The sequence below is a fragment of the Garra rufa genome, chromosome 25, assembly GCF_049309525.1.
Source record: "Garra rufa chromosome 25, GarRuf1.0, whole genome shotgun sequence".
Classification (NCBI taxonomy): Eukaryota; Metazoa; Chordata; class Actinopteri; order Cypriniformes; family Cyprinidae; genus Garra; species Garra rufa.
Window position 1 is genome coordinate 1,818,071 of NC_133385.1, and position 24,112 is coordinate 1,842,182.

Consider the following 24,112-nt stretch of genomic DNA (forward strand, 5'->3'; position numbering starts at 1 on the left):
GCACAGCATTACGGGGCTTATAGACCATCAGCAGACAATTAAAGAGCCCAGCGTACGCACACAAACATCAGCACGGATGGAAATGTCACTTCCTGTGCAGCGATGTGTTCCACACGCATCTGTAGGAAGACTAATTAGCCCAGAGAACGACACACACCGCTGAGCTCGACTCTCACCAGCGGAGCTTAACACACAACAACTAAAACACTGAATAATATTCAGTATAATAATATTCCTTAATGGTCTCTCCTATTGATAATGTACTCTGTGTATTTGCCCACACTCTTCCTCAATTACTTAACTAGTACAACAGAGCTAATATGTTTGTGCCATGGTCCAGTGGTGGTTTTACCATGATATATGTCTGAAAATTATAGTATTACGTCAAAGCCCACTAAGGATTATGATTAAAAATAAATGGTATTACGATGAAAAACCACCGTCAATCGTCCAAAAACTATGGCAATATGTGAAAACATGGTATTAAGATGATATACCTTCACTATGATATTGTGTAAAGAAAACATGGTATCATGACAAAAAAAAAACACTGCAAACCATGGTATTTGTCCAAATACTATAGTATAATGTAAAATAAATATGGTATTATTATGAAAGGCTTTTGTAAAACCATTATATTTATCCAAAAACCATTGTAAAATTATGGTACATAATATGTGAAAAACCATTGTATTTGTAAAAAAAACTACAGTATGTGGTAAAAACATGGCATTATGATAAAAAAAAATCATGGTATTTGTCTAAAAACTATGGAATTATGTGTAAAGAAAACATGGTATTATGAAAAAATACTATAGTATTATTTTTAAAATGGTATTATGAAGAAAAGCCATTGTAAAACCATGGTATTTGTACAAAACTACAGTGTGTGGGGAAAAAAAAAACATGTCATTATGATGAAAACCACTGCAAACCATTGTATTTGTCCAAATACTATAGTATTATGTAAAAAAAAAAAAAAAAAAAAATGAAAGGCTTTTGTAAAAACCATGATATTTATCCAAAAACTACAGTATTGTGTGCAAAAGCATGGCATTATGATGCAAAACCATTGTAAAACCATGGTATTTATCTAAAAACTATAGTATTATGTGACAAACATGGTATTATGATTAAAAAAAAAACACTGTAAACCATGGTATTTGTCCAAAATCTGTAGTATTATGTGAAAAACATTGTATTATGATGAAAAAACATTGTAAAATCAGGATTATTTATCCAAATCTACAGTATTGTGTGCAAAGCATGGAATTATGCTGAAAATCCATTGACAAACCATGGTATTTCTCCAAAAATTATAGTATTGTGTAAAGAAAACATGGGATTATGATTAAAAAAACACTGTAAACCATGGTATTTGTCCAAAATTGGAAGTATTCTGATGAAAAACCATGGTATTTCTCCAAAAACTACAGTATTGTATGCAAAAGCATGGCATTATGATGAAAATCCATTGACAAACCATGATATTTTTCTAAAAACTTTGGCATTATGTGAAAAGAACATGGTATTATGATGAAAAAAAAAAACATGATATTTGTCCAATGTATCTATTGCAAGTCAATCCTAGAATGCATTGCAACGGTTTATGAAGCAAAAAAAAAAAAAAAAATCAAGGAGGTCAGTATCATTCGTGGAGTCTCTATCCGTTAGCATTCCCATTCATCTCAATGGCAGATGTTCAGCTGCTACAGGAGCTCCACAATTACATCATTAAGCCTTAAAGGAACAGCAGCAAAAACAGCCTGTGTGATTACCAGAGTCACAAAGAACCAAACAGACCTAGACCGGCCTCTATAACGTCTGAATGAAATCCTGCAAACTGCTCACAGAGTCTCTGAAATGAAATGAGTGAAAGAGAGATGAGCGACACACTGACACACTTTCAGCCGTGGGTGTGTGAACACGCTCACGAACACCTCTTTTACACCATCTCACACTCTCAAACGCCAAACATTCACTTTGGTGTCTGTCCTTTCACAGGAAACCAGAGCTACTATGTATCTGACGCTACGGATCCAAAGAGAAGAAACACAACTCAGAGAGGATCTCATTGTTGGACACCTTCAGAAGCAGAAGCATAAACACCAGAGGACAACATACCAAGGAAAAACACACAAGATGTTAATATTTACCATAATTATTATGAGTATTATGTGAAAAACAGGGTAATACGATGAAAAACCATTGTAAAACCACGGAACATGTCCAAAAACTATTGCATTATGTGAAAACATGGTACTATGAAGAAAAAACATTATGAAACCAAGGTATTTATCCAAAGATTATGGAATTATGTGGAAAAAAAAAAATCCTGGTATTATGGTAAAAAACTTTGTAAAACCATGGTATTTATACAGAAAATACAGCATTGTGTAGAAAAGAATGGTATTATGATGAAAACCACTGCAAACCATGGTATTTGTCCAAACACTATTAGCAAAACCATGGTACATGTCTAAAAATTGTGCCACTATGTGAAAAACATGGTATTATGATGCAAAACCATGGTACATGTCCAAAAACTACAGTATTTTGTAAAAAAAAAAAAACTTTGTAAAACCATGGTATTTGTCCAAAATCGATAGTATTATTTTAAAAACATGGTACTATACTGAAAAAACATTGTAAAACCATGGTATTTGTACAAAAACTACCATGTGTTAAAAAAAAAAACATGGCATTATGATGAAAAACCTTTGTAAAACCATGGTACATGTCCAAAAACTACGGTATTTTGAAAACAAAACCTTTGTCAAACCATGGTATTTGTCCAAAATCGATAGTATTATTTTAAAAACATGATACTATACTGAAAAAAACATTGTAAAACCATGGTATTTATACAAAAACTACCCCGTGTTAAAAATAAAAACATGGCATTATGATGAAAAACCTTTGTAAAACCATGGTACATGTCCAAAAACTACGGTATTTTGAAAAAAAACCTTTGTAAAACCATGGTATTTGTCCAAAATTGATAGTATTATTTTAAAAACATGGTACTATACTGAAAAAACATTGTAAAACCATGGTATTTGTCCAAAAACTATTAGCAAAACCATGGTACATGTCTAAAAATTGTGCCACTATGTGAAAAACATGGTATTATGATGCAAAACCATGGTACATGTCCAAAAACTACAGTATTTTGTAAAAAAACCCTTTGTAAAACCAAGGTATTTGTCCAAAATCAATAGTATTATTCTGAAAACATGGTATTATAATGAAAAACCTTTGTAAAACCATGGTATTTGTCCCAAAAAATTGGCATTATGTGAAAAAAAAACATGGTATTATGATGTTAAACTTTTATAAAACCATGGAACATAACCAAAAATTGTGGCATTATGTGAAAATCATGGTTTTATGATGAAAAACATTGTAAAACCTAGGGCTGGGCGATAAAACGATAACGATATATATCGCGATAGATAAGAGATCGATATCAATAAAAAATGTGTTCGATAAAACGTTCGATATTTTGTATTCTTCGTTGGCCCGCCCAGCCCCCCTTTAACGTTCAGTTCATAGCTCCAGACCACAATAGAAGTTAAGGTTATCTTTCCTACAGAACGGGTCCACTTTGTTGTATTAAACAAACTAAATAGCCTTATGTTATTTATCTTATTTACACGACGGCATTTGATTTCTGTCTCTACATGATCGCGCATTTACAATGTCTCCTCACAGACGGGATCGCGGACCCCATTCATAAAAACGGACTTTACTATAGGGCGGAATTCGTCGATTTTTGGATCAATAAATCAAAAGTTGGTCTGTTAATTAATTCAGATCGCGATATGGACTAGTGTCTGTGAAAACTGAAATGCAAAAGACCGTTTCAATATGAATCCTGCATGTTCCGTTTTCCTCTATATGTATGAATGGAGGAGACACGTTTTATTTTCACTACATGCATACTGCACACGTGACGCTCCAGCTAATGTTTGGCCTTTGCATCTCACATGAACAGACAAACTCCAATAAATACATCTCCAAAGCTGCTGTGAGTGTCACTTTTTGTAAATTTTACCGTTTCATTAGTGAAACTAGCATCATTCATACTGTATTACACACTGAAACTTCACGGCAACCTGTCAAAATAAAAGTACGGTTTAACATGTTAAACAATATTAGTCGTGTATTACTGTACAGTATAATGTAGGTGTTTATATGTTCACATTTAAATAATTTACATAAAACAATATATATGATAAAAAATAAAATAAAGAGTCACCACTTAATTGTTGAAAAAATACTATTATTATTAAACCCTTTTTTAACTGAATATAATTTTTCTTCTATGTATTAATTTTAACAGTAAAGCTCCGTTTATTTTTATTTTAAAAAATAAATCAGTGATTTTGCTTTCATTTGATTATCAGAAAAAATTAAACAAGAATTTCTGGAAAAAAAAAGATTGTTCAAAATGTTGAAAGTTTTGGACTTATTTTTTTCACTTAAATATTTTTGTTATTACACAAAGTATAGGCTAAAGTACAGGGAAAGAAGTAATTTTGGCTACTGGCAACCAGCAATCTGAATAAATAAATATATATCATCAGCCAAGTACTTTGCAACAACCTCTGACCTGTGGTCAAGCCGTTCTTCTGGGCCATACATTAGCTTGACCATTCACTTCATCGACAATGAATGGGGTTTGAATTGAGGATTAAGAGATAATTAAGTGTATATTGTGACTTTAGACTTATGTTTACTTTTTAATTATTTGAGTTTTCCATGGTTGTTGACATTTCTGTCTTAATAACTGAGGGGATTATGATCAGAGGCAGGTTAAGTTTAAAATAAAAATGCTTGAGTGTAATATATTTTTCTCTTGGTCCTTATTTTAAATGGGTCATAAAAATATCAATAATTATCGATATCGACCGATATGAAACACTGATATCGTGATATAGTTTTCAGCCATATCGCCCAGCCCTAGTAAAACCCATGGTACATGTCCAAAAACTATAGCATTATGTGAAAAGCATGGTATTATAACGAAAATCCATTGACAAAACCCAACCGAAAATAAAGCTTCCAACAGAACTTCACATCACTGAATAATTCTATTTGATTATGACCTAATTCTGTTCATTTAGTGGCTTTGGTGCTATTTGAATGCATAAACGTGATCTACAGAAGCTCATCAGACCCATGTGATCTTCAACGGTCTGATTAAAATGATCCATCCGGAGGAGATTCGTCAAAACTCCTCGTTAGAGAATAACGGCAGCAATTAACTGAGTGAATCTCAGTGGCGGAACATTTCACATTTTTTAGAACCCAGAATCGCCTTTTACGAGCGCTAATGAGACCACTGTGAACACGATGAGTGTGTGTGTGTGTGTGTGTGTGTGATACAGAGGCCATTAAAGCCCTTCAGCATCATAAGAGTTAATGAAACACACAGCAGAGAATCAATCAGCAGCTCCTACAGGAGAAGATCAACACTGGATCATCTTCAACATTACAGACCTTCTGCTCAGTGGGGATCAGCGCTGATCATGTTCGGATGCGTTGTTGGTTATAAACTCACTGTTTGATTGGTTATGATCAGTAAAATCATGCAAAAGCTCCACAAGCATTTCAGATCTCCCAAAACAGCCTGGAACATCAACTGCTCCATACTTGTGTCACACAAGAACTACTATGGCGCTAGTGGTTTTATAAAGACACTTTAATATAAGCAATGTGCTATTAAATGTATTTAAATGGTACTCCAAAGAATACTGTGAAACTACCATGGTACGTGTCTGAGAACTATGGTATTAATACAAAAAAGATATGGTATTACTGTACGGTACATATCCAAAACTCCAAAATAATACTCCAAAATATAGTGTGCGAAACATCCAACGTCTGAAAGAGGTAAACCCTGTCCAAAAAATGTCCAAAAACAATGGTTTTATATGAAAAACCACTGTAAAACCGTGATACATGTCCAAAAACTATGGTATTATGTATCAAATACATGGTTTTACCATTAAAAAAATCATTGTAAAATCATGTACATGTCCAAAAAAAATGGTATTATGTGAAAAATACATGTTATTACGATGAAAAACCATTATAAAACTATGGCACTTATCCAGAAAAAGTGTATTACCATTAAAAAACACTGTAAAACCATGGTGCATGTCCAAAAACTATGGTATTAAGTGAAAAATTCACTGTATTACCATTATAAAGCTATGGTACACGTGCCAAAATGATGTTATTATGTCACAAATACATGGTATTACCAAGAAAATCACTATAAAACCATAGTACATGTACAGAAATACATGGTACTATGTGAAAAAATACATGGTACTACCGTAACAGACCACTGTAAAACCACAATACATGTCTAAAACTGGGGTATTATATGAAAAACTACTCTAAAACCTTGATACATGTCCAAGAAACAATGGTATTATGTGAAAAAAACATGGTATTATCATTATAAACTATTGTAAAACTGGTACTATGTGCCAAAATTATTTTATTATGTGAAAAATACAAGGTTTTACGATGAAAATCCAATGTAAAACTACGGTACCAAAGTCACACTATGGTGTCCAGAAATGCATGGTATTACAATGGAAAGCCACTGTAAAATCATGGTACATCTCTAAAAACTATGGCACTATGGCACTATGGCATTGTGTGAAACAAACGCAGTGAGTGCCCGGTGTTGTCATAAAAAGCCATTGTAAAACCACAGTACATAACCAATGCTACTGCCATGGTACAAATAAAAACATGGCAGCCTGCCTAAAAGCAAGGCAAAGTCAAGAAAGCACAGTACTGCCACATGAGAAACTCTGGGATCCTTGTGAATCTCAGGTAAGTGACGTGTGGCATGTCTCACCTGTGAGATCTCGTACAGTAGTTTGTAATGCTCCTCTCTCTTCTGTAAACTACACAGATTGCAGCCCATCCTCGTGTTCAGGGATACGGTGGCCGTCGCTCTCTCCCGCGGCGGCTCAAGGCTCGCGGCTCTCCCTCCGGAACGGCTCGCACTCGCGCAGCGCCTCTCATCCGTGTGTCAGCCGCACAGACCCGCATGCACAACCGCAGCCTCTGGCATCTGACAGCAGCGGCACGCTGGAGTGTGAGAGAGATCCGCTCACTCGCTCGCTCTCTGACACACGGACACGCCCCCTTCAGCAGCTCAGCCTATGAATAATGATGAGAGGGGTGTGGCTACATCAGTGGGAGGAGTCAATGAGCATCAGTGCTGAAACAATGAGGCTCTTTTGTGTCAGAACCACTGATGTCACACACAAACACACACAGCCAGCGCTGGTCAGACTGCACATTAATGTGGAGATTTTAAGTGGTTTTTAGTCTTAAACTGTTATTACTGGTTGGGGAGACGCAGATCACAGTGGAACTGATCAGAAGCTTTTCAACATAATATGCAAAAAGCAAAGTAGGTCATCAACCAACCAACCAATCCATAGGGACTTCACACACACACACACACACACACACACGAAATATAAGCATTATCCATGCAGATTATAGCCAAAAAGCAATAGCTGATACTTTTATTTTTAATGGCTGATTATAAATCGATACTGTTTGTAAAACAGGGTTAAGCTGAACAAGTACAGGTACAGGTAACCATACACAAAAACTATAGTATTATGTGGAAAAAAATAAAAATAAAACACAGTAAGCATTAATACCAACAATATAGGGTGTTATCATGAAAATACATAAACACTGTAAAACTATTGTCCAAGATTAGTATTGTTTGAAAATGACATGTTATCACCCTGAAAAAAAAAACATGGAAAATATCCAAAAATGATGGCATTGACGTAAAAAACCATTGTAAACTAGGTAAATGTCCAGAAACTATGGTTTTACCATTTAAAAAACCTATTGTAAAACCATGGTAAATGTTCTACAACAATGACATTACCCTGAAAAACCATTGTGAACCAAAAAAACATTGTAAAACTATGCAAGTGTCCAAATACTATTGTATTACGGTGAAGAAAATACTGTAAAACCATGGAAAAAAATGTCCAAAAACTATGGTATTACAGTGAAAATACATTGTAAAACTATGAAAAATGTCCAAAAAAACCGTATTATTATAACAAAACACTGTAAACCCACGGTAAACGTCCAAATACTATTGTATTATTATGAAAAACCATTGTAAAACCATGGTAAATGTCTGAAAACTGTAGTATTACTTCGAAAAGCCATTGTAAAACCATGGTAAATGTTGCAAAATATGGTATTAGCCTGAAAAACCATTGTAAGGCCACGGTAAATGTCCACAAAACTATGGTACTACTGTGAAAAACCATTGCAAACCCATGGTAAATGTCTAAATACTATGGTATTACCGTGAAAAACCACTGTGAAACTATGAAAAATGTCCAAAAACTGGGAATTATCATAAAAAAAATATTGTAAACCCATGGTAAATAGCCAAATACTATGGTATTACTGTGAAGAAACAAAGTAAAACCATGGTAAATGTCCAAAACTAGGATATTATCAGGAAAACCCATTGTAAAACCATTGTAAATGTCCAAAAACTATGGTATTACAGTTAAAATACATTGTAAAACTATGAAAAATGTCCAAAAAAAGGTATTATCATAACAAAACACTGTAAACCCACGGTAAACGTCCAAATACTATTGTATTGTTGTGAAAAAACAATGTAAAACCATGGTACATGTCTGAAAACTGTAGTATTACTTCGAAAAGCCATTGTAAAACCATGGTAAATGTTGCAAAATATGGTATTAGCCTGAAAAACCATTGTAAGGCCACGGTAAATGTCCACAAAACTATGGTACTACTGTGAAAAACCATTGCAAACCCATGGTAAATGTCTAAATACTATGGTATTACCGTGAAAAACCACTGTGAAACTATGAAAAATGTCCAAAAACTGGGAATTATCATAAAAAAAATATTGTAAACCCATGGTAAATAGCCAAATACTATGGTATTACTGTGAAGAAACAAAGTAAAACCATGGTAAATGTCCAAAACTAGGATATTATCAGGAAAACCCATTGTAAAACCATTGTAAATGTCCAAAAACTATGGTATTACAGTTAAAATACATTGTAAAACTATGAAAAATGTCCAAAAAAAGGTATTATCATAACAAAACACTGTAAACCCACGGTAAACGTCCAAATACTATTGTATTGTTGTGAAAAAACAATGTAAAACCATGGTACATGTCTGAAAACTGTAGTATTACTTCGAAAAGCCATTGTAAAACCATGGTAAATGTTGCAAAATATGGTATTAGCCTGAAAAACCATTGTAAGGCCACGGTAAATGTCCACAAAACTATGGTACTACTGTGAAAAACCATTGCAAACCCATGGTAAATGTCTAAATACTATGGTATTACCGTGAAAAACCACTGTGAAACTATGAAAAATGTCCAAAAACTGGGAATTATCATAAAAAAAATATTGTAAACCCATGGTAAATAGCCAAATACTATGGTATTACTGTGAAGAAACAAAGTAAAACCATGGTAAATGTCCAAAACTAGGATATTATCAGGAAAACCCATTGTAAAACCATTGTAAATGTCCAAAAACTATGGTATTACAGTTAAAATACATTGTAAAACTATGAAAAATGTCCAAAAAAAGGTATTATCATAACAAAACACTGTAAACCCACGGTAAACGTCCAAATACTATTGTATTGTTGTGAAAAAACAATGTAAAACCATGGTACATGTCTGAAAACTGTAGTATTACTTCGAAAAGCCATTGTAAAACCATGGTAAATGTTGCAAAATATGGTATTAGCCTGAAAAACCATTGTAAGGCCACGGTAAATGTCCACAAAACTATGGTACTACTGTGAAAAACCATTGCAAACCCATGGTAAATGTCTAAATACTATGGTATTACCGTGAAAAACCACTGTGAAACTATGAAAAATGTCCAAAAACTGGGAATTATCATAAAAAAAATATTGTAAACCCATGGTAAATAGCCAAATACTATGGTATTACTGTGAAGAAACAAAGTAAAACCATGGTAAATGTCCAAAACTAGGATATTATCAGGAAAACCCATTGTAAAACCATTGTAAATGTCCAAAAACTATGGTATTACAGTTAAAATACATTGTAAAACTATGAAAAATGTCCAAAAAAAGGTATTATCATAACAAAACACTGTAAACCCACGGTAAACGTCCAAATACTATTGTATTGTTGTGAAAAAACAATGTAAAACCATGGTACATGTCTGAAAACTGTAGTATTACTTCGAAAAGCCATTGTAAAACCATGGTAAATGTTGCAAAATATGGTATTACCCTGAAAAACCATTGTAAAGCCACGGTAAAGGTCCAAATACTATTGTATTGTTGTGAAAAACCATTGTAAAACCATGGTAAATGTCTGAAAACTGTAGTATTACTTCGAAAAGCCATTGTAAAACCATGGTAAATGTTGCAAAATATGGTATTAGCCTGAAAAACCATTGTAAGGCCATGGTAAATGTCCACAAAACTATGGTACTACTGTGAAAAACCATTGCAAACCCATGGTAAATGTCTAAATACTATGGTATTACCGTGAAAAACCACTGTGAAACTATGAAAAATGTCCAAAAACTGGGAATTATCATAAAAAAAATATTGTAAACCCATGGTAAATAGCCAAATACTATGGTATTACTGTGAAGAAACAAAGTAAAACCATGGTAAATGTCCAAAACTAGGATATTATCAGGAAAACCCATTGTAAAACCATTGTAAATGTCCAAAAACTATGGTATTACAGTTAAAATACATTGTAAAACTATGAAAAATGTCCAAAAAAAGGTATTATCATAACAAAACACTGTAAACCCACGGTAAACGTCCAAATACTATTGTATTGTTGTGAAAAAACAATGTAAAACCATGGTACATGTCTGAAAACTGTAGTATTACTTCGAAAAGCCATTGTAAAACCATGGTAAATGTTGCAAAATATGGTATTACCCTGAAAAACCATTGTAAAGCCACGGTAAAGGTCCAAATACTATTGTATTGTTGTGAAAAACCATTGTAAAACCATGGTAAATGTCTGAAAACTGTAGTATTACTTCGAAAAGCCATTGTAAAATCATGGTAAATGTTGCAAAATATGGTATTACCCTGAAAAACCATTGCAAACCCATGGTAAATGTCTAAATACTATGGTATTACCGTGAAAAACCACTGTAAAACTATGAAAAATGTCCAAAAACTGGGTATTATCATAAAAAAACATTGTAAACCTATGGTAAATATCCAAATACTATGGTATTACTGTGACGAAACACAGTAAAACCATGGTGAATGTCCAAAACTAGGGTATTATCAGGAAAACCCATTGTAAAACCATTGTAAATGTCCAAATACTAAGGTTTTGCTGAGAAAAAGCATTGTAAACCCATGGTAAATGTCCAAAACTAGGGTATTATCAGGAAAAACCAATGTAAACCCATGGTAAATGTCCAAATAGTATGGTTTTACCCTGAAAAACCATTCTAAGGCTACAATAGATAGCTATGGTAAATTATAAATTGTGGAAAACCATAAAAATGTGTAAATCCATGTTAAATGCCCAAAAACTATGGTACTACCGTAAAAAAAAACATTGTAAACCACAGTAAATGCCCAAAAACAATGCTATTACTTTGAAAAACTGAGTTACTGTGTAAATCAATGTAAATGTTCAAATATACACTCTGTATCACCATGTAAAACTATGGTATTAAAAAAATAGTCAGAATCAATGACAAAAATAGACAAACACAATATAAAACATGTTCATACGGCGGGGAAAAAAGTGTATAGTAAAAAAGACAAACATTGTAAAACAAGTGACACTTAAAGCAAAGCACTACAAGTAAATGATAGGGTATTTTTGTCAACTACTCAGTATCACTAGACTTCAGTTAATCAATCACAGTACAGTAAGACAAATGTTTTGTATAGCAAATTTTCTAAAGTTACGTTTAATTACGAAAGTGACGCATTATTTAATTAGAAATGCACAATTTCCACTGGATAAAGCCAGGTTCACAATTTTCTTTCATTTTGTTGAGATATTAGTTAAAGATTTTTATTGAGGGGATTTTTTTGGTTATTTTATCATCACTCCATAAATCAGAAAATACTGCCAATAAAACACATTTTCACCATGTTTTTAGGAATAAAATGTTAAACCAGCATGAACGATATATGAACAAACCCCTCAGTAAAAACCTTCAGAATATAGAAAGGAATAAAATACGTTTTGGTGCGTCTAAGTGCTGTTAAAGTAGAGAAACAAACTTTTAAAGATATGTATTGTAACTAAATTCTTCAGACACAAACAAAGTGTCAAAAAAATAACACTTGAATGTGTATTTTGTATTTTTCTTTATGTTCATGTTATGGAAGTCTGAAATTTGACCAGACATCGGTTTGCCGTTAGCATCTTGCTCTAATGAAACGTCCAAATGACGAGCTGAAGAACATCATCATGTCCGTCACAGCAGGTGTGATTGTGTGGCTCTTACAATCAGACCAGACACACCACACACTGAGAAGAGATGCTACAGAATTAACCAGCTGTAATTGTTCTGTAATTGACCCTGGAGCTCACCATCACACACACACACACACACACACACACACAGACACAGACACACACACACACACACACACACACACACACACACACACACACACACACACACACACACACACACACACACACACACACACACACACACACACACACACACACACACACACACACACACACACACACACGAGGGTTAAAGTAAACGAGCTCTCATCAGCTGACGATCAGTCAATTCCCTTTGGGAGAAAATAATCGGATTTGCTGGCTTTAATTTTCCTCAGACGCCCCGCGGGCAAAACATAATGCACAAAACCACACACCTACACACACAGTATCATACAACACAGTGCCTTAAGACAAGAAATATTCCTAATAATAATTTGAATATTAATTAACCAATTTTAAATGTGCTTCTTAAAGTGTGTAATGCAATAAAACTATATTATCACAAACTAGTAAAATACATAAACAAACAATACAAGTAAACATGCGTATTGCAAAGTGAGACATGAATTAGAACATTTAGAATCATTACTCATGTTAGTGTGAGACTCACTTATCAGCTCTTTCTGTGTAATGTTCAAGCAGATGACAAATCTGTAGTCTTCACTTGATATCTGTCAGAAGATAAGGAAAAGATGAAACCTATAAACCTATAACCTATAAACTAAACCCACACACTGGTGAATGTCCAAATACGATGGTATTACCATGAATAACCACTGTAAAACCATGATAAATATCAAAATACTATTGTATTACCCTGAAAAAACACTGTAAGCCATAGCAAATGTCCAAAAACTATGGCATTACTGTGAAAAACCATTGTGAAACCAAGGTAAATGTCCTAAAACTATAGTATTACTTCGAAAAGCCATTGTAAAATCATGGTAAATGCCCAAATACTATGGTATTACCATGAAAAACCATTGTAAAACTATGGTAAATGTCTTTAAACTATGGTATTGCTTTGAAAAGTAATTGTAAAACCATGATAAATATCTAAAAACTATGGTATTACCATGAAAAAAACATTATAAAACAATGGTATATGTTCAAAAACTATAGAATTACCCTGACAGACCATTGTAAACCATGGTAAATATCCAAAAACTATGGTATTACCATGGAAAAAAAACATTGTAAAACCATGATAAATATCCAAATACTATGGTATTACCATTAAACACCATTGTATAACCATGGTCAATGTCCAAAAACTATGGCATTACTGTGAAAAACCATTGTAAAATCATGGTAAATGCCCAAATACTATGGTATTACCATGAAAAACCATTGTAAAACCATGGTAAATGTCTTAAAACTATGGTATTACTTTGAAAAGTAATTTTAAAACCATGGTAAATATCCAAATACTATGGTATTACCATTAAACACCATTGTAAAACCATGGTAAATATCCCAAAACTATGATATTACCATGAAAAAAACATTATAAAACAATGGTATATATTTAAATACTACAGAATTACCCTGACAAACCATTGTAAACCATGGTAAATATCCAAAAACTATGGTATTACCATAAAAAAACATTGTAAAACCATGATAAATATGCAAATACTATGGTATTACCATTAAACACCATTGTATAACCATGGTCAATGTCCAAAAACTACGGCATTACTGTGAAAAACCATTGTAAAATCATGGTAAATGCCCAAATACTATGGTATTACCATGAAAAAACATTATAAGACCATGGTAAATGTCCAAAAACTATGGTATGACCCTAAAAAGCCATTGTAAACCATCATATTACTATGAGAAGTCATTGTAAAACCAATGTAAATGTCCAAAAACGATTTTTTTTACTGTAAAGAACCATTGTAAAACCATGGTAAATGTAAAAATACTATGGTATTACAGTAAAAAAAAACACTGTAAACCCATAATAAATGTCCAAATATACAATTCTGTCCACAAACATATGACCTTTCCCCATGTCTTCATTACATCAGTGAAAAAAACAACAAATCTATCAATCAATACTGCAAATGTGTGACTAATTACATGCAAACAAACGTTAAAGCGATGTTGCAGGAAAATAAATATTATACCGAGTGAATTTAAATAGCATTTTCTGCTGCTGAATGCATGTTTTTATAAACAAGATAAAACAAGAAACGCACTGGCGAGCTTGTTTAAACCTCACCTGCTTGACGTGTGTTTGTCTGTCGGCGGGTGAGAATATAACCCCAACCCTAATGAGACCAACAACAGCAGACATCTGTAAAACAGCCACACATGATCATCTGTGACCTACAAACATCAGACGCTCCACAGGGTTACAGAAGACACTTCAGAGGAGACACGCACCTCAAACACACCTGACATCATGTATGTTCACGACTGTGTCAGCGGCTCAGAGTCGAGCGTGTGCTGCGGGAAAACAACGAACAAAAGCACTTTCAGAGTCTGAATATAGATGTGAGAGCAGACACAGCATCTCAGCTCGGTTCACACAGCAGCAGGACGTCCGTCAGCTGAAGACGCTTAAAAGACATGAGCAAATGCATTCTAGAACTGAAGTGATTCTCATGGTTTGCATGTTTTAGTAAACTGATGAGTGTTAGTACATTCACCTGTGCACCGAAGCGAGTCTGTGGCCATCAGCATCTCAGCCAGGTAGAAAATTCATGTCCTCCAGATACTAACACCAAACTTATCAGATTTCCAGCAACATACAACCCCTGGCAAAAAATATGGCATCGCCTCACTTAGACATTGTTCATCCATTTTTATTTTTTTTTTACAGATAACAAATAAACAAATCACAGAAATTAAAACTATTTTTGTTCATTAATTTAACATTCTGGTTATGTGAAACATAACCAGAAATTACAAGATGTTTTTTCTTCAACACCGAATGATTCCATTTTTTTTTTTCCCCTACTTGATATGGAAATTAATTTTCCATTTATTAAAAGAGCTTCATCTCATTAGTTTGAGGTATGTTTCACATATACACAATGTTGAATTAATAAACAAAAAATTGTTTTGTGTCATATCTGTGATTTGTTTATTTGCAGTGAAGTAAACAAAATAAGCAAACAACATCTAAGTGTGGTGATTCCATACTTTAATCCAGGGTTTGTAGTAATCCATGAGCAAATCCTGAACATCTGACAAACACATCACTGATTCATGAGCACTGAACAAAACAAACGACTCAACTGAATCATTCTCAGTGAATCAACTCAACACACTTCACCTGCTCTTTTTACAATGACTATCACTCTATATAAACTAATACAATCACATACAACACTTTCAATTTCAAATATTTATTATATTCTTTTCTGATAAACATAACATTAACTTCGATGGTATGAGATGACCGGATGTTTTCAACTGATTTCTTATTAAATTCTCAGCAACTAAAATGCAGTGTTCAAACTTTTAAAAAAAGCGAATTAAGCAACAAAGTCCATCATAAAGTAATGTATTTTGAGCTGCGGATCGTCATATTTTAGCTTATTGGCTAGTTAGCAGTAAACCGGTTAGCTTAACTTACCTGTTTGTAGATTTGTGTTGGATGTCCTCAACGTGGAAAACAGTTGTCTTTGGAGTCAAAGTATGGATATTTAATTTGTAAACATCATGCTTCTTAGCTTATTTTAGTTAATGACATAAAACTAGCGCGCTAATCCAGTAGTGGTACTGACAGTGTAGTGTAAACATGGCTGAAGGAGCGAAAAGCGGAGGAACAAACAGTTTCCGTTAAACGAGTCATTTACACTGGAACCGCTCCGATTGATTCAAACTTAAACTCGAGACTTCGATCATTTCAAAACAGCCATGATTCATTCAATTTCTACGTCGCTCGAAATTATCTTTAAAAGCACGTAGTGATGGGCAAAACAGAGCTTTACGAATCTCCGAATCAGTTAAACCATTGCGTCACAAAATGATTCTCTGTTTTGAACCGCTCCAATCGAATCGCGTATCGCGACTCTTTTGATTCAGATCGGAAATGGGCGTAAGTTATAGTGAATCATTTGATCGGAACGTTTAAGCCGGTTCGCGAATCTTTTGATTCAGATCGGAAATTCAGTTTTTTTTATTATTATTTCTCCTTTTATTAAACAGTACAACAATCAAACAATTAAGACAGTACAAATATACAAAAAAAGACAAAATAAACAAAGACAAAAAAAAATACAGACTTGTAAAAAAAAAAAAAAAAATACTAAATACAAATCTCAAGGAGACACAAAGGACAAATATAAATATACCGTTTTCAATGCTTTCAAATTAACAGAACTTTGTATTCAGATTGGAAATGCACATTTAGCGAATCATTTGATTTAGATTGGAACTTTTGAGCGGGATTGCAAATCTTTTGTTTCATATCGGAAATGAGCGTATAGTGAATCTTTTGATCTGAACTTTTAAACGGGTTTGTGTATCTTTTGATTCAGATCGGAAATGCACTTTATTATTATTTCTCCTTTTATTAAACAGTACAAAAATCAAACAATTAAGACAGTACAACTATACAAAATAAACAAAGACAAAAAAATACAGACTTAAAAAAAAAACTAAATACAAATCTCAAGGAGACACAAAGGACAAATACTGTATAAATATACCGTTTTCATTGCTTTCAAATTAACAGAACTTTGGATTCAGATTGGAAATGTACATTTAGTGAATCATTTGATTTAGATTGGAACCTTTGAGCGGGATTGCAAATCTTTTGTTTCATATCGGAAATGAGCCTATAGTGAATCATTTGATCTGAACTTTTAAAGGGGTTTGTGTATCTTTTGATTCAGATCGGAAATGCACATATTTCAGCAGGTTTACAGAAATTCAAAGTGCCTATAGCAAAACATTTGATTTAGATCGGCACTTCCAAAGCACATAAACTTCAGAGCACAAATAGCGAATCATTTGATTTAGATTTGATTTGTAAGGATACGTTTATACAAGCTATGTTTATCTGTTGAGATTATCATGATGAACAAAATGTGTAAAGATCATAAATGTTTGTTGGTCAAAGAACGTATTTTCTTCAATAATACAAAGTGAATTAAAAAGTCATCTTGGGTTTACTGCCTTGTTCTTATCAGAAACTGAGAAAAATAATAATTGTAACATAGTAAATAATAATGATAGCGGCATGGACATTCAGTTTCATATTATTTAACAACATTTAAATGCGGAGCCTGGCAATCCCAGGAGAGATTCTGCACAGTTGAACATTTAAATGCTGACAGCTAAACGCTATCATAATGTGTTTAGGCTAACGTTACCTAGCTAGCGATACTTCTGTTCAAGTTCAGTCTTAATCGTATTCTTGATAATCAGTAACTTGCCTTCATAGTCATCAACACATTTTTTAAATCTTGTAAAATTTTTAAGCCTTTATTATTTTTCATCTCTACAGCTGTGCTATAAAATTCACTTCAAAGATTCACTTTTCATTCATAAAGATGACTTTTCATGGAAAACAACTTCTTTTTTTAAGATGAAAATGAGATGAAATGACCCATATAACCAGAAGATGGCAGCAGAGGATCAATCATTTGCTGCAGCTGCCATTTCAACCCCATAGTTTTTTCAAGATGTCTTGCTTTTCGATTTATTATAAAATTACTAGTATAATAAATTGTAGTACTTTCACCTCACTGAACTATATGTGACCCTGGACCACAAAACCAGTCATAAGGTTAAATTTTACAAAACTGAGATGTATACATCATATGAAAGCTCAATAAATAAGCTTTCTATTGGTGTATGGTTTGCTAGGATAGGACAATATTTGGCCGAGATACATCTATTTGAAAATCTGGAATCTGAGGGTGCAAAAAAATCAAAATACTGAGAAAATCACCTTTAAAGTTGTCCAAATTAAGTTCTTAACAATGCATATTACTAATCAAAAATTACATTTTGATATATTTACAGTAGGAATTTTACAAAAAATCTTCATGAAACATGATCTTTGCTTAATTTCCTAATGATTTTTGGCATAAAAGAAAAATTAATAATTTTGACCCATACAATGTATTTTTGGCTATTGCTACTAATATACCCCAGCGACTTAAGACTGGTTTTGTGCTCCAGGGTCACATATAGTATAGCAAGCACAGAAAGTAAAATAAAAGTAAAATAAATAAATAAGCTCAGACACAAACAGCCAATGAGGGTGAATTATTTAAATACTTCTACATAGTCCACAAATCAAAAATGAATGGTATAAGAATTAAATAGTGCACTCGCTATGAATTTGAAATATTTTATATAATTTAATAACTACATCTTTTAAGCTTATTCTGTAAAATCTATTAAATAGCCTATACTTAACCATCACAAACTTGTTTCTGCTGTAGTTTTGTTACTCTGAATTTAATCTGAATCATTTAATGCACAGCTCTGTTCTTGACATCAGCTTGTCAGATGTTTGGTCCGGTTATTACTGTCAATCATAGCAATGACTGCCACATATTTAGCAGATTTACTTGCATATTTTTTTAAACTGGCTTTTGTCATTCTTGAAATGCTATAAATGTTTGACTAACAACAAAAATTCTTCGATTCTGAATGGATTATGCAGAAAAAAGGAGAAAAGTACACTCCTATTACGGCACACTTCAGTTTTCAGTTTACCAGAAATTGCTTAGCTGGCTTATCTAAACAAGGAAGTAATCTGTGCATATGGTCAATTGGTAGATGAGCCAAGAGTGAATGTGTGTTAGTGGATCCAGCCGTCAATCTCAAAAAACAGAGCTGTTAGGTAGAAACTAACTCACAGACATGTGTGTTTTCAGGTTTTAACCGAGACAACCAGACACACATTATCACCCGCTGTTCAGCATCAGATTGAGAGTAATTGGAATGCACAATAATATATATATATATTATTGTGCATTCCAATTAATCTCAATCTGATGACAAAAAAAAAAATGTATATATATATATATATTTTTTTTTTTTTGGCAAAAAAACTCTTCATAAACTGGAATATAGCTAGAATGATACTTAGAAATATAAAAATATAAAAATAAAATAACCAATAGGTGGCGGCAAGCCACTATCCTAATAGAGTCACTGAGCCATTTATTCAACTGATTCCTTTAAAACGACTGATTCATTAATTCAGAAAGGAAACAATAACTGTTTTGATGAATGGATCATTGAATCATGGACCTGAATTAGTTCAAAAGTCAAATTCATTCAGTAAGGAAATAGCGATGTATATTGCTGCATTTAATTCTGTGACTAAATATCAATATTTATTGCTTCACAATGACAATTCTCAGTAACAAATAGCCATGACAAATGGAAATATTTGTATTATAACGATAAATTTATACAAACTGTGTGCATCTGTTGAGATTATCACGATGAACAAAGCATGCAAAGATGATAAGTCAACTGGGTTTTCAATGGGAACTTATATGTTGGCCTGCAAAAATACATCACCACTCCTGTACTCTAAATGTAATTGGAAGATGGACCAAGAGGGAATGTGTGTTAGTGGATCCAGCCAACAATCTCAAAAAACAGAGCTGTTAGGTAGAAACTAACTCACAGACGTGTGTGTTTTCAGGTTTTAAACGAGATGAAAATTGAGAGTAAATCAATCAATCACTCAGAAAAGACTCGAGCAACCAGACACACATTATCACCCGCTGTTCAGCATCACATCAGACGCAGAATCAGACCAGCGGGTGACACACACGTCTACACAAACACACACACACACACACACACACACACACACACACACACACACACACACACACACACACACACACACACACACACACACACACACACACACACACACACACAACACACACACACACACACACACACACACACACACACACACACACACACACACACACACAGTACGTATGGCTTTACTGCTGTGGCACTAATGGCTAATAGCTAACAGTGCTCAATGAATCAACCTCTGACTGAGTCTCACCAAGCGACACAAATTACCCACAAACCCACAGAGACAGACGGGGAAAGTTTTCCAGTTTATCTGGTTTAATTAAACCGCTGTCCGTGTGCGAGGAAACAGACCTGCATCTCCATGTTCAGCCCGAGGGGTTTGTGCTCCTAATGGGGCGTTTGGGTCGGACGGTCAGCGCTTTCTCCGTCCCACACATTCACTTACAGCTGCAGGAAACAGATAGTCAGACTAGAAGCGGCTTTAGTTTGATAACAGCCTCTCTGACCAATCCAGCTTAAGTTGGTCCTTATCTGGCGGACCAGCAGTAATGTTCCTAAAACCAGCCACAATACTATCATCAACCATAATATTTGACACTCACATTTCTAAGGCCTCTAAATGATCGATCAAAACTTTGATTGATGATTAAACCCGTCACACTCAAACTACTACATGTCTTCTGTCATCTGATGGATAGTTTTAGCAATGTCTTAGCAATTTTTATTAGTATATTAATTTTTTTTTTTAATTTAAAAGGACATTGTTCCATACACTCAACCTCTTCAGCTTTGCAAAATTGCATCATCTAAGTTATTGTAAAATATTAATGTGTTGCGAAGCAGTGAACTAGACATATATGGTATTATTTAAAAAAAGCTAACAACTTCAGCTTTATCATGCATCCCATCATTTTCACATTTATGGTACAAAAAATAACATAAAAAAGGTCTAAATCTCAAACAACCAAACAAATTTCAAATAACAGACGTTCAAGTAAAAACTTAATAATAAAAAAAGCTAAATAAGATTTACAATACAATAAAATACAATAAAAAATATTAATTATTCCACCCATGTGTTAAAATTTTGATTTCTTTTATGTAAAATGAGACCACTTTTAGCAATTTACTCCAATGTATGTGAGTAGGGCGCTATTTTAAATTCAGGTATGCCAAAATCAGTAAAAAAAATTCCCAAATATGCCGCAGATCTGAAGGGGTTAAAAATGAAAGGTGCTTTAAAAGGTTCTTCACAGGTTCTTCACATAGAAGAACCATTTTTGATTCCACAGAACCATCTCTTTCTTAACTTTTTATAAACTTTAACCGTCTTTCACCACAGAGAAGCTTTTGTGAAACAGAAAGGTTTTTAAGATGTTGAAGTATAAATCATTTAAGGCCTGGAAAACAGCAATATTCCTGAAGAGGTACTTTTCACACACATTCGTTTCTATGAAAATGAGTGTTTAATTTTGTCAATAGGATTCATGCAAAAAATAAAAATGAAAACATCTGATGTTTTTCACTTATTTCAGTAAACGTTAGAAAACAATCGAGCTAAGCCAGTAGTAGTACTGACAGTGGCGTGTAAACATGGCTGAAGATGCGAAAAGAGGAACAGATGAACCGAATCAATTGAGTCATTTACGCTGGAACCGCTCCGACTGATTCAAACTCGCGACTTTGATCTTTCGCTTCAAGCGATTCACTAGCAAAAACAAGATCAAGTTAAAAAACTATTTTGATATTGCTTGTAACGATTTTAAAAAGCACGTAGTGATGAGTGAAACGGAGCTTTTTGTGTCGCAAAATGATTCACTGTTTCAAAGAGCTTCAATCGGATCGCATTTCTTGAATCGTTTGATTCAGATTGATTCATATCGCGAGTCATTTGATTCAGGTCGGGACTTTGGGGCGCGTATCACGCATAGCTATCACAAATCATTTGATTTAGATCAGAACAGGTTCATGAATCATTTAGCGAATTTAATGATTCAAATCGAATGATTCAAATTGAATGATTCAAATCGACTGATTCACGATTTGACATCCCGGTTTGAATCAAACACAGATCTGGACTTCAAAGTTTTTTTGTTTGTTTTTTATTACACACAGAAAAAGACAAAAGAATATCCATATAAACAAACGTGTAGCCAGGGTAAACCTGGACCTCAAAGTGTGGATCGCGAATCATTTGCTTTAGATCGGAACTTTAGAGCTCAGATTGCAAACAATTTTTATTTTTTTTCTTAAACAGTAGAAAACATCAAACCATTAATGCAGTACGGTTATAAAAAGAAAGAAAGAAAGTATAAATACATTTTTTATTATTATTATTTATTATCTAAAATAATAGTACTATACTTTATATTATTATTTACTATCTTTTTTTTAGAATTCGAAATAGAAGACATTGATAATTGAGATTTCTGATTAAAGTCCTTGAAAATCCTGGAATTTTCTTTTACAGTATCTTTATGAACCCTGTATTTAAATCATTTTATGTCAGTATCTGCTATTGTTATAAAGATTTACATGGTAACATATCATTGGAGATATAGAGTGACCACTGATGTTTACAGAATTGGAAAAAGGTGCTTAAAGTAGTTGAATTTGACTTTGTGAAATTTAAGGCCTGGAAAACCCTTGAAAACAGCCATATTCCTGAAGTGGTACTTGAAAATGAATTATTCAAACAATGTTTATTTGAAAATAAGTGTTTAAATTTTGTCAGTATGATTCATGCAATAAAAAAAAACATGTTTTTTTCACTTATTTCAGTTAATCTTAGAAAACAATCGAACTAAGCCAGTAATAGTACTGACAGTGGCGTGTAAACATGGCTGAAGATGCGAAAAGAGGAACAGATGAACTGAATCAATTGAGTCATTTACGCTGGAAATGCTGGAATTATAAATACATTTTTATTAGTATATTAATTTTTTTTTTTTTAGAATTTAAAAGGACATTGTTCCATACACTCAACCTCTTCAGCTCTGCAAAATTGCATCATCTAAGTTATTGTAAAATATTAATGTGTTGCGAAGCAGTGAACTAGACATATATGGTATTATTTAAAAGCTAACAACTTCAGCTTTATCATGCATCCCATCATTTTTACATTTATGGAATAAAAATAACATAAAAAAGTCTAAATTTCAAACAACCAAACAAATTTCAAATAACAGACGTTCAAGTAAAAACTTAATGATAAAAAAGCAATATCAGATCATAAAATTATGAAAAAATACAATAAAAAATATTAATTATTCCACCCATGTGTTAAAATATAGATTTTTTTCTGTAAAATGAGACCACTTTTATCAATTTACTCCAATGTATGTGAGTAGGGCACTATTTTAAATTCAGGTATGCCAAAATCAGTAAAAAAAAATCCCAAATATGCCGCAGATCTGAAGGGGTTAAAAATGAAAGGTGCTTTAAAAGGTTCTTCACAGCGATGCCATAGAAGAACCATTTTTGATTCTACAAAGAACCATTCAGTCAAAGGTTATTTAAAGAACCATCTCTTTCTTAACTTTTTATAAACTTGAAGAACCGTCTTTCACCACAGAGAAGCTTTTGTGAAACAGAAAGGTTCTTCAGATGTTGAAGGTTCTTTTATGGAACCATTTACACGCCAAAGGTTCTTATGGCATCATGAAGCACCTTTATTTTTAAGAGTGTAAGTGAGATTTCTGATTGAAGTCCTTGAAAATTAAAAAAAGTAATTTTATTTTACAGTATCTGTACGAACCCTGTATT

General features: G+C 33.3%; 1 protein-coding gene across 1 annotated transcript in view; it reads right to left on the reverse strand.

Moving 5' to 3' along the window:
- The window catches only part of LOC141301886 (PDZ domain-containing RING finger protein 4), an 83,496-nt gene extending 76,544 nt beyond the window's left edge, over positions 1-6,952 (reverse strand). The window contains exon 1 of the mRNA XM_073832082.1: positions 6,884-6,952. Coding sequence (XP_073688183.1) covers positions 6,884-6,952 — 69 coding nt within the window. The remainder of the gene's footprint in view (positions 1-6,883) is intronic.
- Between the last annotated feature and the right edge of the window lie 17,160 nt (positions 6,953-24,112).